Source organism: Rhinatrema bivittatum, chromosome 19 (assembly GCF_901001135.1).
Source record: "Rhinatrema bivittatum chromosome 19, aRhiBiv1.1, whole genome shotgun sequence".
Taxonomy (NCBI): Eukaryota; Metazoa; Chordata; class Amphibia; order Gymnophiona; family Rhinatrematidae; genus Rhinatrema; species Rhinatrema bivittatum.
This window is the reverse complement of record NC_042633.1, coordinates 28661010-28679928: the sequence shown is the minus strand read 5'-3', so window position 1 is coordinate 28679928 and position 18919 is coordinate 28661010. Positions and strand designations below refer to the sequence as shown.

At 53.5% G+C, this 18919-nt stretch overlaps 1 protein-coding gene across 5 annotated transcripts; it reads right to left on the bottom strand.

Annotated features, from left to right (window-relative positions):
- Positions 1-462: 462 nt before the first annotated feature.
- On the bottom strand, positions 463-16989 carry VWA7 (von Willebrand factor A domain containing 7). 5 transcript variants are annotated; one of them, XM_029585029.1, is made up of 19 exons: positions 16841-16989; positions 14482-14613; positions 13478-13612; positions 10732-10974; positions 10371-10652; positions 10060-10156; positions 8885-9007; positions 7734-7929; positions 7474-7643; positions 7228-7340; positions 7021-7137; positions 6452-6640; positions 5764-5905; positions 4796-4948; positions 4373-4465; positions 2972-3246; positions 2667-2803; positions 2118-2283; positions 463-1719 (listed from the first exon to the last, which is right to left on the bottom strand). In XM_029585029.1, the coding sequence occupies exons 4-19, from the start codon at positions 10957-10959 to the stop codon at positions 1339-1341; spliced, it is 2862 nt and encodes a 953-aa protein (XP_029440889.1). In that variant the 5' UTR covers positions 10960-10974; positions 13478-13612; positions 14482-14613; positions 16841-16989; the 3' UTR covers positions 463-1338. The 5 variants fall into 5 exon arrangements, with proteins under 5 accessions (XP_029440889.1, XP_029440888.1, XP_029440892.1 ...); XM_029585028.1 differs by having other exon boundaries at positions 13478-13609; XM_029585032.1 differs by lacking the exon at positions 4796-4948 and having other exon boundaries at positions 13478-13609.
- Between the last annotated feature and the right edge of the window lie 1930 nt (positions 16990-18919).

Here is an 18919-nt window from a genome sequence, read left to right as displayed (position 1 = left end):
TGCCGACTAGATTAAGCAGGAGTTGTGGTGTTAACCTTTGGCTCTCCAAGTCTCCAGGAAACGTTCAACCATAAACAGAATATTTCTGGCTGGCCCTCTTATACCATAAGAGACACCTGTTGCACAGCCCTGTGTCTGCCTGCCACTGTTTCTTATCCAAGGAGTCAGATTGGGTGAGGGTTGGGATCCGCATGGATCGTGGGACTGTCCATCTGTGTATGGCATAAGCCGTTTGCTTGCTGCACCAGATCTTCCTGCTGACGAGGCAAGCCAGGGGGCTAATAATGAAGCCCAGACGGGTCAAGTATTGTGAGAGAAATTCTGGTGAGGTGGGGACAGCAGAGCGGGAACTAGGAATGGTGGCTGGAACAGCTGTATCCTCCAGCAAGCTTCACACACACTCTCACCGCCAAAGAAACCCTCTCCACCCCAGCTCCTAAAATGAGAAGACTTGACACAGCATCCAAAAATAATTCTTTATTTTATTTATAGGGGTGTCTGTCCTGCCCCCCCCATTCTCTGCTTCCTTTCTCCTATCGCCCAGCTGGTTCTGCTCCCCTGCTCATCGCCTATAGAGAAGCATTGCAAAGGGTTTTCTGAACCCCCCCCCTCTACCTTTGGTTAAGGGCCTACAAGCTGGACCCTTTCTAAATCTATCAGAGATGGGTGAGGGGCGTCAATGCCTGAAGTACCCCCCCCCCCTTCTGTTAGCTCCTGCTGATGAACTCTCTCTCTGTAGTGGGAGGGGGGGGTGTGTGTGGATTTTTTTTCCCTTCCCCTCCATCTTTGGTTGCCCCATCCCTCCCTAGACAGTGTGTCTGGGCAGCTGCTAGCTCAAGAGCTGAAAGGGGGCCTTTTTCCAAAGCTCACCCCTCATCAGCCGGGCTCCCTTAGCCAGCCACTGCCATAAATGAAACATTTACGGAGCATTGAAATCGAAGGAGACAGGTGCAGTACCCATAATGGCCACAAGATGGAGAAGTTGCTCCACCTCTGAAGCGCTTAAAAGTTTCTGTGCTACCCAGTCAAGGTTTTGCCTGTTTCATCCCAATGGGAACCAACCACCCTTCTTGGCCCACTTCCTGTCCTAAACCAGTTGCCATTGGCTTCAGTGCTCTTTCACTTTGGCTTACTGTGAGGGATGCAGGGGAGCGGGGTGGTTAATCTTTTCCTGGCCAACAGTAGCACAGGTAATGCAGGTGTTGCTAGGTAAAGGCAGGAGGGAGTGAGGTGTGCATTGGAGCGTTGAACTGCACCCTTGCATCGTTCCCCCCCCCTCCCCCCTCGCTGCCCTCATCCTACTGAGACCCTGGCTTGGGAGAACAACAATGGACTCCCTTATGTCTTCAAAGCCCCTATAACTAGCAGCACAATGGGCAGGGTCCAGCGGCAGAGGGACAATTGCCTTATGGAGGAAAAAGCCGGGGAGGGCACTGCAACCCCCAGCCGGCAAAGGCCGGCAACTCCCAGCCGGTTTGTGAAGATAAGGTCCGTCTCTGGGGAGCAGCAGTCGGCAGAATACACGGCTCGCTCCGTGCCGCCGTCCGAGCCATAGGACACCGTCCCCGTGCCAGATGCCACCTGTACGCCCTGTACTCCTACCGCATCCCGGACCCGCGCCGCCACAGTCCACAGCTCGTTCGCACAGAGGGAGGAATGGCCACTGCAGTTATGTTCCAGGGAGATCACAGAGCAGGACGGAGGAGACAGTTGCACATGCTACAAAAATAAAAGGGCGCCGTATTATTCAGCAGCCTACAATCTGGGAGAGGTTAATGAGGCTCGGTGTTTTAAAATCCCACCTCCTTGAGAGGCTGACGGAGGGGCCTTGGATCTGTTACTTCTAGGGCAGAAAGACGCAAAGCCTGTCACCTCTAGGGCAGTGGGGCGCAGGGCCAGAGTTAGCAAGAGGCAACACAGGCACCAAATCTGCAGGGGCCTGGAGACTCCAGCCACTAATTTCCAGGGGAAAATCCCCCCACCTCAGAGCCTCTGGCCACTGTAATTTTAAATCCTGCCCTGCTGGGGAGGGACACAGAGATACAGAGCCTGGAGGGTACTGGAGGGCTCAGAGGAAGCTGAGAGAGAGAGGAGGAAGATCTTTTAACGCCTCTGACCTTGGGGATGTCGGTGACCAAGAGCTGCAAGAAGGCAAAGGTCGTTCGAGCTCGATCTGCAGAATCTGCTTGTACCGTCAGCAGCACCGTGGAACCTGGCTGAGTGGCATGGGGAACCAGCAAAGAGATCTCGCCCATCACGGTCCCATTCCTCCCCACACGGGCTCTAGCAGGGAGACACAAGGCATCAATCACCTGTTCTGAAGCTGTGTTAGTGAGCAGCGGCACCAGCCACCCCTATCCATGGCTATTACAGATCCAGAATGCAGCCGCTACGTCCAATTCCAGTTCCTCGCTGCAGTACCCAAGTCTGGCCCAGAAAGCTGAGCAGATCTGGGAGTCTAGAAGCAGTCACACACAGCGATCATTTATCCACAGTAACTTATTTTTTTAAATCAATCAACGAACAGATCTTCAGTTTCTGACGCTGCCCTTTCAGTCTGCAATAAACATACGCAAACTGAAATCTGAATTGGGGTCCTGACCCACCCCCATGCAAACATGGGTTGCTAATCCTACAAATTGAACGCAGTGCTGAAAGGTCAGTACCGGGACAAGGAGGAGTTCACGGTGCAGCTTTGCTCGCAGCTAAACTTCAGACTGAAGTCTGCTGGTGCCCCATAGTTGGTGAGTCTGAAGGCGGCACTGTGGGGAGATCCAGGAATCAGTGGGGTATTGCTGATTATCTGAAAGCAATAAACAGGCCAGACAGATTCAATCTCTCAGGGCATGACACAGTGACAGAGCTGGGGATTCAAAGTAACTCCCCCTGAGGTCACAGCAGAGTCAGGTGACAGAGCTGGGGATTAGATAAAGTGACTTGCCCCCAGGAAGAGACCCTCCGTCCTACTCACCTCCAGTGTAGACTCAACAGCGGTGTTGACCTGGGGTGATGACCTCAGCAGCGGCCGATTCTCCCTGTCCCTGCCGCTGACCAGGACGGAGAACGCCCCGGAGGGCACACGGCCAATCTCTGCCACATACAAGCCCGTGTGATTGCTGCCCTGCAGTGCCCGCCTGGCCAGCAGCTTCCCCTCCGGCGCAGCCAGAGTCACCAGGTCCAACCAGGCAGGGCTCGCAGAAGCCAATCCTGTTGCCACGACCACCAGCACCATGTCCGATCCTGTACCTGTGGAGCAGGAGGGCGAGGTAACGATAGCTATCAGAACATACCTTGCATTTTTAATAAGATACATTTCTAACAATAATCATATTTCTAATTTTAAAAAACGCCACTTCTAATACATTTTTCTTATTACATGTGTGTTAACTTTAATTATGGGCATATTTCTAAACAAAAATAGTAAAGCTTTATTTAAAAGTTCTTTTTGGTGTCAAATATATTTAAGTTTCTATCAGAGAGACCAGCTGCATCACTTAATATACAAAACAGCGCCACAATACAGGAATATCGCCCACACAAAGCTCTGAGCGCTTTACAAAGTAAAAACCCATTCATAATCATCAAATAAGCAGAACAACGGACAGATATACAAATAGTGAGCAGCCAGAACCGGGAGCTGGCGTTAGACCCATCAATACAGCAGCACGGACTGCAGGCCAACTCGACACAGGTACGGTTTTAATAACTTCGTCAAGCCTCTGCTACAGGAGGCCAACCTCAACGATACAGGCACAGAGTTGCAAATTGTGGGGGTCATTCTCCCGAATCTCGGGGGCGACACAATCGGTCCATGGCAGTGTGAAACAGTATGAAGCAGATTCTGACCAAGGCGGTAAACTTTCTACCCAGGCCAGAAATTCTGCCGAGCAGCAGTAGTCCAAACTAGGTAACACTATGGCTTGAACAACAGAGTGAAAAAAAGGATGCCGTAATCGGAGCTCATACGTAGAAGCCGGATTTCATAACCACTTGAATAGGGTTGCATTTGCAATTCTGAGTCTATAGTGGCACCAAGACTCTTCACATGAGTTGCTACAGGTATCCAATAATGGAGATTTCTAAACCAAAGAGCACAAACGTCTCTTTAAAACCCCTGTACGTTTTGAGGCTGCTTTTTCATCTCAAGCTCTCTAGGCTCCTCCTGTTTGTGTCCCACAGCCAGTAGCAGATCCCTGTAGGGGTGAGGATTGGGGGAGGCTTATTAAGATGGGACAGGGAGAATCACAGAGGGGTAACATGCCCCCGAAAGAGTCTACGAAATACTGTACCCCAGGGTGCCATGCCCCAAATGAGGCAAGAAGACATCAGGGGCAGTTACCTACCCCACCCCCATCCCCCGTCCGCTGGGTACCTGTCACTGGCTGACTGCTGAGCTGGAAGAGTCCCGGATGAGGCCCATCCAGGGGAACTGCAAAGTAATGCAGGAAGTCCAGGGTGCTTTCACCTGCAAGGGAGAAGAGAACAGCTCTGCATAAAGGAGACCTGCCACCTGCCCCATGCTGTGATTCTGTGCGTTGTGTAAAGGAGACCTGCCACCTGCCTGGGCTGTGATTGTGTGTGTTGTGTAAAGGAGAACTGCTCAGGTTGGTATCAAATGGAGAAGCAGTGTCACATCCCACTGCTGCTACTTGTAACCTAAGCTCCATTTCCTTCTCCAACCAGTCTGACATGGAGGCGGCCATTTTGGTTGGCTGGTGATGTCATCGAGGACATTGCTGCCATCCATACTGGCCGCTTCCATGGCTAACCCGATGGATCCTTCTTTCTTCCTCACCTTGAACATGAACTGTGTGTAGGCCCCGAGTGAGTATCTCCACTTCCCAGTGACCCACGTGGATCGGGGATTTGAGGGAAACTTTGGAGAAGCGTCCAGCAGTTTTGATCACCCCCAGGGGCCCCTCGGTCGTACTCTTGCCCTGTCTCAGGCCTAAAAAAAAAAAGAAAACCACAGGAGTGAATTTCACCTAATTACGTCGGTGGCTTCTACCTCTCTGACTGATCTATTTCTTTATTAGCCATTCCTCCTCCTACTGTAGCCCAACCCGTCTTGCACGCAGAATACAGCCTTTAGCTGGTGAATACCTTTTTCCTGGAATTTACATGACCCCTCTTTTCCGAAGATGTTGAAAGCTCGGCTGACCCTGCTTGGTGTGTAATTTTGACCTTTTTCTGGCTGCTTCTGGGGTGGGGGAGGAGGAGCAGCCTGGTAGTTAGCCCAGCGGGCTATGAACCAGCACTGTTGACATTACACACGTTACTTTACCCTCCATTGCCTCAGGTACAACATTTAGATGGTACAGAAATACCTACAGTATCTGAATGTAATGTGCTCTGAAGGGCCAAAAAGCGGAATATATTAAAAAAAAAAATAAAAAGATTACGGGTTGGTTGTATGTTTTGTCCCTTGGTTTTTATTCTCTTGTTTTATATTTTACTTGATGTTTTGGGCATTATCTTGTGTAATCCGCATAGGGATCTGGTGCGTTCTGGCTGTGTTCTCTCTCTCTTCGGTTCTCAATGGATGGAAGGAAAGATAATATTTCAATCTAAGAATGTCTGTCACTAGTACATGGGGAATGATGGGAAAGGAAAAATACAGCCTGCTCTTCCCTCAGCTAGGTTGTTTCGGCAGTACACCAGATCCACAAAACCCAAACAGATCTGTGGGGATTTAATTCCCAGCACCCAGGGCGAGCACCATTAAGGAAGGGAAGCCTCCTTTCCCGGTTTTTTTCTCCTCACCTTTTGGATCAAGGATCTGGAAGTCGTCTACGTCTCCGTGGATGTGGATGTTGGCCCTCTCCAGCAGGCTGTCCAGGTAGAAGCGGTAACTCTTCCAGCTCCTGATGCCAGACTCCTTCTCCTGGACGTGGAACAGAGTGATCTGAAGGAGAGCACACAGTCAGTGGCCATAATATTACAGCGAATATCCAGATTGGACTGTGCCAGCAAAACCAAACGTACACACGGATTGGGCCACACTGGCTATGATGATGTCAGAGGCGCACACAAAACGGGCCAATCAGGAAACCGCAAGTATGTGATGTCATTCGCCCCTCTCTTATTAAACTCCTCCCACTCCACGATCAGGCCTGATCCAGAGGAAAATCAGAACCATTACATGCACAGAGGGAAGACCAGGACTGGAGCAGCTGGCTGTGGGCCCTGCACATACACTACCTGCCCAAGATGCCCAGGCCAAGTCCAATCCTGTGGCAGATCCCAGAAAGCTAAGGGAGTGTCATGAGGAACTTGACTGGATTTAGGATGGGAGGAGAGTCATCTTGGGCTGGAATTAATGGTGCCTGCAAGGAAGGGTGTGTGGAGGCGTTAAGCTCCACTCAGAAGTGATGGCAGACTGGAGGGGGCAGGAGGTGAAGTCTGCGGGGGTAGAGAAAAGTCAGATTGAGCTGGAGGTGGGGAATTGTACCATGCCAGCGGTGGTGGCGTCTTGAATGATAGAGGACACCTCCCGAATGTCCTGATTGCTTGTGAATATTATCTCTCCACCGGATTTCTGAGCCAGGGAGGCGTACAGGTCAAACCTGTCTGGGGACAGAGCCTCCCTCCGTCCCCGGCCACGGATCCAAAAGGGGTCCTCTGTGATCAGGAAAGAGACCTGGAGAGAGAGAGAGAGAGAGAGAATGGGAAGAGAAAGTCAATGCAAAGAGACAAAAGAAATAGAAGAAGGATAGAGAGGGTAGACTGGATGGGCCGATCTGCGGTTACAGAGAGCGATATATTATATAGACACATAGACAGTGGAATCAAAGGCTCAGGATGCCCTTTGATACCATTACAAAAATCTAACAGAATAGAGAAATATGAAAGTCTCTTTGATTCAATCGGCCATTAGGGATGGATGTTACAGATACCATCTGATACCATCACACCGTGACCAGCACCGTAGCAGGGGAGAACACAGGCTCAGCTTACTAGTCCATTGCCACTCTGCAGTACCCAGGCAGGAAAAACAAGTGGCACTGTAAAGCCCTTTACCTTGGACTGTCTCTCCTGAATCAGAGACTCCACAGAATTTGCCAGCTCAGCATCTTTCGAGGATGCGTCCGTGAAGACGAAAATCTCAGAATGGGGCGGTGTGTTCAGGAGGGCCAACTGAAGGGAAGAGAAAGAGGTTATCAGGGGGCTGAGTCACACTGGGATCCGGGGGGGGGGGGGGGGGGAGAGGAGTGCTCCGGTCTGTACCTGGATGGCAGAGAGACTCATCTCCGGCTCATCGCCTCCCCCAAGGGCGGTCAGGTTGCTCAGGATATCCCAGAATACATCGGGGTCTCGCGTCTTATAGACTGGCCCAAAGTCTGGATTGATGAAGAGGAGCCAAATCAAAATCAGACAGTAAAGCCCCCGCTACACCTAGGGACCTCAGCCCTTTACAGAAGCCTAGGACACGTGGGGAGCCGGATCCCGTAGCTTTAAGAGACGCTCGCATACCTGGGTCGTGGAATGGCACCAGCACATAGAAATCGGGCTCCTCGGGGGTGTTGCGGCGCTGGTCAATGATGGACCGCGTCTGCAGCTTGGCTGCCGTGATCTCCTCTCCCATGCTTCCCGTTGTGTCGATGACAAAACTCAGCCCGGAGCCGGATCCCAGCCCTAGGAGCCTGGACGGGGAGCGGACAGTAAGAGAGAGAGAGTTGAAAAGGGGACCTTCAGCGGGTGGTGTGGGGGGCTCGAAGGGGACAGGGGCCTACCTGATGAAGTGCTTGTCTCCCAGACGGGCTCGCAGCTCCCGCAGGGCCTTCACCGACGCCTCCTTGGCGATCCTGGCCGCCTCGGCGTGGAGGTAGTGGTGCGGCGAGAAGAGCAGAGATTCGCTGTCCTTGTTGATCCCGCCTCTGGCGCTCTCTCGGGTGCTCTCGTCAAAATGCCCACCGTGGCTGCACTTCCCTGCGGTCGGAGCGGGAAGAAAGCAGAGACGGCGACCGATGAATTTGCAGCTATGGCTCCAGCAGCCTCCCCAGCATTTCGACCCTAGGACCAGACCTGCTTGGCTCACACTTTTAGCCGTTCCGGCAGCCCGTTTTCTTCAATTCTTGTGGCCCCCCTGAGCTGAATTCTGCACGATCCTGCCTGCCAGGAGGGGAGCAGCGGTTTCTCCCACCTGAATGTGCGTGGCTAGATTACGGGATGCAGGCAGGGGGCCAGTGGGAGGGGAGGGAAGGGAAGGTGAGCAGATTTTAAACTTCTCTGGTTAGTTTGTGTGTTTGCCTTGACTGGATGTACGAGCTCTCTCTCTCTCATGGAAGGGAACAGTTCATTTTGACTGGGAGGTCATTGTAGTAATCTAGTCTAGGAATATACCTGAAAGCACATTCTTTAAGTATTGCTAGCACAACATATTTCTGAACCCAATTCAAGCGCCTCAGGGCTGGCAGGTACGTCCTGCATACAAGAGAATTAATCATTACCCCAGAAAAAGTCAAAATTAGTCAACAAACTCCAACTCTTCCCAGTAAGGAAATTCTGCGTGGGCGACACGTCCCGGATATTTAACCCTGATGAGTCCTTAATCTCTCTCACTCTCAGACAAGAAACCTTCCCAAAGTCTGCTGTCTCTGTCTTGCTCCTCGGGCTCTCTGTCTCTTTCCTCCCGAGTGGACACTTTCGCTTCTCTTCTGCTCTCGTCTCTCCTTCCTCCTTGCCTGCTCTCCTTTCCCCATTCCTCCTCTTCCAGGATTCCTCCCCCACACCCAAATCTAGGGTCCTCTCTCCCTCTCCAATACCCAGGCATCTCGCCTTCCCCCATCCGGTGTTCTCCCCACCATGGCTTCCTGAAGAGAGGCGGACGGCCCTGCATGACAACTCCCTGATGGGCTCGCTTGGCCGCCCCCCTTACACTCGCCTTGGGGTTTCTTGGGGTGCGATCCATAGTAGCCAGTGGTCAGGAGTCGCCTCTTGTTCAGACTAGGCAGGATGTTGTCCCTGCAGGTCCACGTCAAGCAGTCACTGCAGGTGCGTTCCTGCACTGGAGAGCAAGAGAGAGTCAAAACAGTGGGAGGAAGAGGAGAGGTGATGTGAAATCCAGAGCTCCCCATGGCATCGCCCGCAGAGATACAGGAAGCCCCTGTTCCTTTAGAACCAAGGCTAAACGGAGCGGTTAAAAAAAAAAAAAAAAAAGATATATAAAAAGGGTCAATTTCAGCAGGGGGAGGAGTCAAGATGGCGACAGAATGAAGTCGCTCCCTTCGGAGAAGTTGTTCGCACTTTGGGGGAAGGGGAGAGGGAGCAGCAAAGTGGATCTTAAATGTCAGCCTGAACCCAGAAGCCAGATGGTTTTGCTTTGAGGAGAGGCTGGCTTCGGCTAGAACGGGCTGGAACAAATGTCAGAGGAGCTGGAGGTGACCCAGGCCTGAAGGAGTCCACACCCAAAATGGAAAGAGCTTGTCCCGTAATCTCGCTCCGACTGCGTCCGCTTTTATTGAGAAGTTACATTTGTGCATCACACAATGCAAAGAAACCCAACCCACTTCTGTGGGCAAGAATATTCTGCTGCCAGCGGGAAAAGAGAGGCCCTGCTCCGACGTGCCCTGAGCCGAAGCGGGGGGATGAGCATCGTGGCGGGAGGATGCGGACCCTGAGACGTAACAATGAGACGGTGAGAGAAGTCAGGGGAACTAAGGCGAGAGCAGGGCTGGCAACATCTGCCACGCTCTAAGCCCTCGATACCAGAAAGGCATCGGGATGCCTCAAAGGAAGCAAGAAAGTTCTGGAACGTACTTTTGCCCATGACTTCTTATAATGTATTCATCATGTGGGAGACCCAGCAAGCCCCCACCAAGTAGCGTGTTAGAACGTGCCAGAAGAGTCCGTGCAATGACAAGTAATGGCCTCCACCCCCTGCAAGCCAACTGCTCAGGCGAGAGGTTGGCAGTGGAGGCACCGGAAGGGCATAAGATGTGATGGGGTGAGAGGGGGGGCAGGCACTGGGCAGAGGAAGCTTGGAGATGAGAACCCCCACCCTGGGAAGCTGTGGTCACCTGGGGGAGTGAGGGGCTGACTGAGGGCCTCACATCATACCATCTGCAATGGACGAGACGTCTCTTCCCACTGTCAGCAAGTCAGGATGGACCTTCTGGTATCCCATCTCTATCCAGTTACTATGGCTGTAAAAATCCTGAGAGAGAGAGAGAGAGTCGACAGGAACCTTAATACAGCCCCAGCTTTTCATGGCGGAGGAATCCCAAACTCCCTACAGCACTCCCCAGAGACAGCCCCACGAGGGCATCTGGGCACTGCATGCCACGCTCAGTCCCTCGTCTCACAGCCAAGAAACAGAGCAAGCGAGAGCCGCAAGGGAGGGGTGGGGAGAGGGCAGCGTGCTCTCCTACCTGCAGCGAATGCAGCAGGCGCCCCAGCCGCTCACGGGCCACCTCGTAGTTCTCGGCCCTTGCGGCCTGCAGGATCTCCTTGCGGGTCAGCAGCAGCAGCTGGTTGGCCGTCCAGATGTACTCGGAGTCAAAATGCAGGGCAGGGTCGTTGCGGGTGGAGTTCAGGAAGTCCATGGCCGCATTGGCGCTCACCACCTCCAGCATGGCCGAGCGGAAGGGCTTCACCGAGGCCTTCTTGCCATGGTAAGCCCAAAGGAGGTCGTCCGGCACCAGCGTTCGGCCCTGCAGGCAGGAGGAGGAGGAGGCATTCAGGTCACAGACTGCGCTAAGTACCACAGGTAACCTTGGGCACAGCACTCACCGTGAAGTCCTCCCTCCTCAGGGTCCTCCCCCGAGGATGGGGCATGTCCAGGAGCAGCTCCAGGGTCACATTCAGGATCGCCTCCTCTGTGAGGTCTTGGTGCGTCCTGGAAGTCCAGGACAAGGACATGACCTTGGACCAGAAGTTAGGGAAGAAGCTGTGGGTCCCCTGCGGGAGCAGCATCAGGGTCCAGAGGAGCGAGGGAATCCAGGCCAGGGAATGTGCCATACTGCAGACATTTATCTAAGGCAGAGAATCCAGACAAGAGCAAAGGTTAAAATGCGGAGGACTGAGGGTGCATGGTCAGAAGGCATTTGATAAAATTCCTCAGGAAATTAGAAAGCCAGGGGACAGCAGTGGCTGGGCAAAAGAGCCACCGAGGCGAGGCTTGCTTTCAGCACCCCCTTCTCTTTTGGGTTCACAAAGCGACTCCAAAGGGCAGTCTGCTGCCCAGGCTGGGGGCAATGCCATATTGTGTATTAGTAACTGGATACAGGGTAGGAAACAGAGAGTAAGACTCAATGGTCAGTTCTAGAAACATGGCGGCAGAAAAAGACCCTATGGCCCATCCAGTCTGCTCATCCGTCCAATTAATTTAGCATCTTAATTCCCATCACTTCCTTAGGGATCTCCTGTGTTTATCCAGTGCTTTCTGGAATTCACATCCTGGTTTTGTCTCCATCACGGGGAGGCCGTTCCACACATCCACCACCCTCTCTGTAAAGAAATATTTCCTAAGATTACTCCTGAGTCTGCCCCCTTTCACCCTCATCCCATGACCCCTCACTATAGAACATCCTTTCCATTTGAAGAGGTGCCCCCTCCTGTGCATGGAAACCTGTGAGATATCTGAATCTCTCTATCATATCTCACCTCTCCTCTAGGTTTAGATCTTTAAGTCTATCCCCATGTGCTTTAGAAGGAAGCCCACTGACCATTTTAGTAGCCCCCTCTGCACCGACCCCATCCTGTTCCTATCCTTCTGAAGGTGCAGTCTCCAGCATTGTACACAGTGAGGTCTCACCAGGGCCCTATACAGGGGCAGTGTCACCTCCCTTTTTCTGCTGACCAGTCCTCTCCCTATGCAGCCAGGCATCTTTCTGGCTTTTACTGTTGCTTTATCCACATCAGATATGATCACCCCCAGATCCTGCTCTTCCTTTGTGCTTAGAAGAATTTCACCTCCAATACTGCAACTTTCCCTTGGGGTTTTGCATCCTAAATGCATTGCTCTGCATTGTTTAGCATTAAATCTGAGCTGCCAGACCATAGACCATTCCTCGAGCTTCGCTAGATCCCTCCTCATGTTTTCCACACCTTCCTGGCTGCCCGCCCTGTTACAGATTTTGGTATCATCAGCAAAAAGACAAACCTCTCCCGACAATCCTTCCATTACGCCGCTCACAAAAATGTTGCAAAGAACCGGTCCAAGGACCGATCCCCGAGGCACCACTGGTAACAACCCCCTCCTCAGAGAAAACGCCATTTACCACTGCCCTTTGCCACCTCCCACGCTGCCAGTTTCTAACCCAGTCAATCACTCTAGGATCCATACCAAGGGCGCACAAGTTATTTATAAGTCTTGTGTGTGAAAAGTGTCAAAGACCTTGCTGAAACCCAAGTACACTGCATCTTGATCCAACTCTCTGGTCACCCAATCAAAGAAATTGATCAGATTTCGCCTCTGCTAACTCCCTGCTGCCTCGGATCTTGCAATCCATTGGATTCCAAACATCGCGCTCCCCTCTGATTTAGCAGCGATTCCATTAGTTTGCTCACCCCAGAGGTCAGACTGACCGGCCTGTACTTCCCAGCCTCCTCCTTACTTCCACGTTTATGAACAGGAAGCACATCCGCCCTTTTCCAGTCCTCCTGACTGTAAGGAGGCATTGAACAGGTCAGCACGGAGCTGCCAGGACATCTCTAAGTTCCCTTAGTACCCTCGGGTGTTTCCCATCTGGCCCCATCACCTTATCTACTTTAAGTTTAGTTAACTCCTCACGAACACACTGATCTGAAAATCGATTGAGGTTTACCTCACTTCCAATCTGATTTGTGTTTGCTTTATCTGATCCTGCTCCAGGCCCTTCCACAGTGAACACTGAACAGAAATATTTGTTATGCAATTTTGCTTTTTCCCCTCATCGTCTTCTACATATTCCACCCCTTCTCCTCTGAGTCTCACAATGCCACTTTTGCACTTCCTTCTATCGGTAGCAGCCCCCTCCTCTTCCTCCTATGGGTCCCACCGGGCAGTAGTAGAAGCTTTCTCCTTCTTCCCGCATGGGCCGATGCTATCCCTGCTTCTGCTTCCATCAAGGGGCCAGAGGCTCCTTTTTCTGGTCACGTGGCTGACTCTCTTCTTCCTTCCCACCCATGAAGTCCAGGTGACTTCTTCTGGGGCTAGATGGACCCACTCCTACAGCACACCTAGAGTTTTCTGCTGTAGGCCTGGAGACCCAACAATCAGTTTAGAATTACAGCCAACTCCAGAGAGTTCCCAGGCACAGAAAAGGGACAAGACAGAAGTTTATAGAATCATGAGCGAGGTGGGACATATAAATAGGGAACGGTTCTTTACCCCTTCAAATAAGAGGATGGATTTAAAACAAACCCGGAGAAAGCATTTTCTCACTCAGCTCATCATCAAGCCGTGGCCTTTGTTGCCGGAGGACGTGGTCAAAATTCATAACATAACCAGATTTAGAAAAGGTTCGAATAAGTTTCCGGAGGAGAGATTCATTACCGGTCATTAGCCAGCCAGAGTTGGGGAGCTTCGGTTCTTCTGAGAGATCTTTGCATCATGGATTGGCCGTAGTTGAAGACGTGCGAGGCAGTAGGCACAGTGCAGAAGGGCTGAGCGTCCCTGTAATAGATGCTGCTGAGAGACAGCAGCAGAAACTGTGGATGAGGACTAACTCGTCCTTCCTCTCTCTTTTCACCCAGCCATGAAAGATCCTTTTATCCATTCACTCCAGTCACACCACTGGTCTTGGAAGGCACCTGATTCATATGTAAATCAAGGTGAATTGATATGCTAATAAGTCTATAGATGCAGTTAGGGTAAATGCTTCACAGGACTGATTCGGTCTCTTAGGGGAAGGGTAGAGGATTCAGCCGAGCCTGCCTGCATCACAGCTGGGGATACAGCGAGCCAGTGAGAAATCACACCTCATGGCACCTGTAACAAAGATCTGGTGGGAGACAAATCACCACCGACCCGGGGGCTGGGAAAGTTTCAGAAAGAAGCAATCACAACTTAAACCTCTCTCTACATAACGGAGAAAAGAAAAGCAAAAAGCTGCAGTGGAGCTTTCAAAAGTAATTTTAGCTAGAGCAAGATGCTTTGGCACGTGACAGAGGAGGAGACTCCAGCAAAATGCAGAGAGTGCAGGGCTGGAGATACCAGAGGGAGACTCCAGCAAAATACAGAGAGCGCAGGGGCTGGAGATACCAGAGGGAGACTCCAGCAAAATGCAGAGAGTGCAGGGGCTGGAGATACCAGAGGGAGACTCCAGCAAAATGCAGAGAGCGCAGGGGCTGGAGATACCAGAGGGAGACTCCAGCAAAATGCAGAGAGCGCAGGGGCTGAAAACAGCGGGAGACTCAGCAAAATGCAGAGAGCACAGGGGCTGGCAATACCAAAAACATGAGTGTAACATTATAGCCACCAATTCAATTCAAGCACCTGCCCTGTCTTTCCCCCCCAAACATTTGGATTAAAGCATCAGAAGGGTAGAAGCGCCATACCTTGCATTCAACTGCCGTACAGGCAAAGGGTCTCTGGCCACGAGTCACTGCGGCACAAGACGAACCGCCATGGGCTTTGCTTGGGGCTTATCTCTCCAGCCAGCCCCACCTTCAGCCACTTGTTCCTTATCACTGAAGCGTGTACAAATGTGCAAAGGGGAATTACAGGGACACACATGCACACACCCCTCCCCTCCCTGAGGCCTTAAAGGGACAGTGGCACACTACTACACGCTCCCTCTTTTGGGCTCGTGAAAGAGGAGGGGGCGAGTGCCATTTCAACCCAGCACCCACCCCATACAATCTACTGCACAGTAACCTGTGTCGCATAGTCTGTTTATACGGAAAACCGCACTGGGACACCGGGTCAGTACCGGTATCAGAGGTCAGAGTTACCCCTAACACTACGCCGGGACACCGGGTCAGTACCGGTATCAGAGGTCAGAGTTACCCCTAACACTACGCCGGGACACCGGGTCAGTACCGGTATCAGAGGTCAGAGTTACCCCTAACACTACGCCGGGACACCGGGTCAGTACCGGTATCAGAGGTCAGAGTTACCCCTAACACTACGCCGGGACACCGGGTCAGTACCGGTATCAGAGGTCAGAGTTACCCCTAACACTACGCCGGGACACCGGGTCAGTACCGGGCTCAGAGGTCAGAGTTACCCCTAACACTATGTCAGGACACCGGGTCAGTACCGGTATCAGAGGTCAGAGTTACCCCTAACACTATGTCAGGACACCGGCTCAGTACCAGGGTCAGAGGTTAGAGTTACCCCTAACACTATGTCAGGACACCAGGTCACCGTTGGAGGGATTAGCGTCAGCCCTTGAGGTCCTTGCCACCCGTCTTTCTCCGAGGGCTGGAACCAGGGTTGATGAAATGCATTTCATTACAAAGTTAACAGCAGGGCTCCCAGTTGGAACAAGCGCAACTTTATGCCTTAGAGAAACAAACTCAAAATTCTGGACTCTCTCTCAGTTGCTTTGGACCACCAAGTGTCCCCCCCCCCCCCCCAAGGCTAATTCCACAGACAAAACTTTTCTAATCCCTTTAGTGGAAAAGACAACCAGGGCCCTCCTGTAGTGTTGCCATCTCACCCAAATAGGCAGATCCAGTTCCCGTTTTGCCCCCTTTGCATCCACAGAGCTGTGGTGCGGATGAAGGGGACAATTCAGTGCGGGCAAAGAGACCGAGCTCGGACTGTGTCAACCTGAGGGCGACTTGGGCCACCCTAGGCCCCTGCCTCCAGGGCTCCCCCCCCAACCACTCCTCACATGGTTCATAACCGTCGGCACAGAGCCGGAGTTGCAGTGGTTTGGGGCCTGGGTGGGAGACCGTGGGAACCTCAAGGCTGCCGTTGCACGCAGTCACGGGAGCAGCAGCAGAAAGCCACAAGCGAAAGCAGAAGGAGCCAGAGGGGAGGGGAGGGGGCTCCTGCCCGTGAGAACCCAGCAGAGGGGCCCAGATAATCACCTCCCGGGCCTGGAGGCTGGAAAGGAGCAGTAGGGCCCGGCTGCAAAAAACGCAACTCCTTACGTTTCGGGGTGGCTTTTTTTTTTGCCCCAATTTGCTCTCTCTGCTGCCCTCCATGCCCAATGGTATGCCAGGGATACCCTCAGCGGCCACTACTGTCCCTCGCTGCAGCCCAGCCTACCGCCGCCGGGGCGCGTCCAAAGCCACGCGGGCCTAACGGGCAGAGGGATGGGAAGCCGCAGCCCTCGCTCCTCATGGCCCGGGGTGTTACGGCGTGGGCCAGGGCTTCCAGCTCAAAGCACCTGCAACCCAGGGCTGCAGGCTCCAGCGGGCGCCCGCACTGCTGCCACGTGTGGCTGCACGCCCAAGCTAACAGGAAACTACAGGCTACCATGGCAACACGGGCTCACCAAGCGCGCAAGGATGGTCACCCCCAGTAGGACAGTGCGGCCTCCAGCTGCAGAGAGGCTGTCACTTAAAACGGTGTCCCTTTCTGACATCTGTGGCACAGCATTGGGGCGGACACACTAATGCCCGGGGAGGGAGACGGTGGAGGCAACAGGGCGGGTGGGACTCCCCAGGCTGTGGAGGAGGAAGAGCTGCTGGCAGAGCCCCCCCCCCCCCCCCTTCCCAGGGCTAGATCCTCTCCCTCAGCAAGCACCCATCACTGCAGGGTAAAACTATCCCCCCCCCCCCCCCAACCTAGAGCTTTGTCAATGCCACTTTACGGAATTACAGCTCTAATAGCTGGAGATGCTGGTCCCTGCGGGAGCCGGTGCGTGGCCTGGACAGCTCCTGCGCTGGCTCCTTCAGGAACCAGCGCCGAGGTCTAACCTCTATGGCCTGGCTCCCACACACACACACGCTGGTGGCTTACCTGCCTAGTCGAGCAGCCAGAGAGATCTCCAGATGGCACCCAGGCGGTGGCTGCCCAGCCGGCACTCGGGAAGTCTCACCTGCAGGGAGCTGGGAACCTGCCACTTCTAGCTCTCCTCTCCTCTCCTCCCACCCAGGCCCTGGTCCCCTCCTCTCTCCCTGGCTCGCACTATAAATAAAAGGCCGCAGGCACTCCCTCCCTCCCTGTCTCTGCTGTTATAATTACATCGAGAACTGTCTGGAAATTATGAGCATGTGAGAGAGGAGCCAGCCAAGCTCTACCTGTCAATATCCAGCCGACCCCCGCTGCCCGAGCCCAGCCTGCAGGGAATTCCCAGTGGACTGCAGAGCAGCAGCGAGGATTTAGTGCCCAAAAAGTGCAGAATCATGCATGGGAGGGGGGGAGGGCAGAAACTGATGTGCCCCGACCCGCAGAGCTTGGGGTAGTGAAACTGCGATAAGGCAGTGCCCGGAGCGGCAAAACTAGCACCAGGAAAAAAAGAGGGGTGGTAATGTCTCCGGAAAGAGACATTCAGATCCCCCACAAGGGAGACGATGCGATGGATTGGCAGAAGCTGGGCTCCGATGCCTGCCCAGTCACGGTGGAGGTCCGCAACAAGAGGGCAGACGCAGGAGCAGCCTTAGGAAACATGGCTGGAGGGTGCATGGAAGGGCCAGAGGATCCTCAGCCACGGAAGAGTGCGGGGGTAAAGCCCGGGCAATGGCACTAAGGAGAGGCTGCAAGTGCTCATCCCCCTTCCCAGGCCTTGACATCTAGGAGCGCCCTGCTCGGGACAAGCTGGTAAGAGGGGGGGATTTTGGATAGGGCAGCACCCAGCCATGACCCACTCTCTGCCTGGACCAAGTCAGCAGCACCAACCACTTGGGGTACCGCCCAGGGACCCATGCAGGGCGCTGAAGTCTCCCCCCCCCCCCTCCAGAATTAACCCTTTCAGCCTCTGTGCGCAAGATCCTGGCACAGAATGAGGGGGGGAGGTGCCTCTGTCTGCCTGACCAGAGAGGGTTCCCCCCCCCCCAGGACTGGTGCCAGGACACATTCAGCTGCTTGTTACTGGCGGATCTGCATTGCGGAGGGCGCCAGGGTCGCTCAGAGCCACAAGGATCCAGAGTGAGCGAGGCCCCCACCTAAAGTTCATGAGCTGGTGCTCCTCAGACAAAAGGGAAGGAGAGAGTAAGAGGTAAGAGCAGGGGCAGTTAATCCGAACCTCAGCATACAGCTGCAGGACAGGGATGGACACATTACGGGCAGCCCAGGTGCTGGGGCAGTTCCTGACCATTATTGGCCCGCTGCCATTTTTTTTTTTTTTTTTTTTTAATCCTCTCCTTCACCTGGGGCAGGTACCGAGCGTTAATATCCCATCCGTGTTCCCGATCATGGCCCACCACCCCCTCAGCGGTAGAAGCGGACTGCAAAAGCCTTGCCGGGCACCTCGGCCTGGCCAGTGCACAGGCAGAGTGTGACTGATACAGGACCTCCACCTACGAAGGGAGCCGGAGGCCCCTCTCCAGGAGCTCAGAAACCAGCTGCAAGAGCCACAAGCCAGCGAGAGGCAGGTACCAACAGGCACGGCTGCCAGCAGCCAGGGACGCAGGAAAGCAGCTCTCAGCTTCTGTGCCTCGGCCAGGTTTCTCCTCCTCGGGCTATTCCAGCTTCTGACCTGCTTTAAACCGTCTCCTTCTGCCCATTTATGGCTGCGATCCTCCTCTCTCCTTCCTCGGCAGTTTCTTTATTGCTCCAGCTTTGCCCCTGCTGCCCACCTCTCACCCATTCCTGGATCGAGTTATTGCCCCTGCTCTTCCCCTCCTGCCCCGTCTCAGGCGCCTTCAGCAGGTGGAGCTCTGGTTAGTGCGCGCGGCTGCCTCTCCTCTTTGAAATGCAAGCAATGGCTACAGGAAGGCGCCATCGTTCCATGGACGACAGACTGCGGCTTGGGCCGAGATGTTCAACCCAAGACACAAACTTTAGACAAGGTGGGTGCTACGAATCCAGATAAAGAGTTCAGATTTAGGGTGCGGCTTCTCTCCCACTAGTAACGTCATACACACACACACACCATGC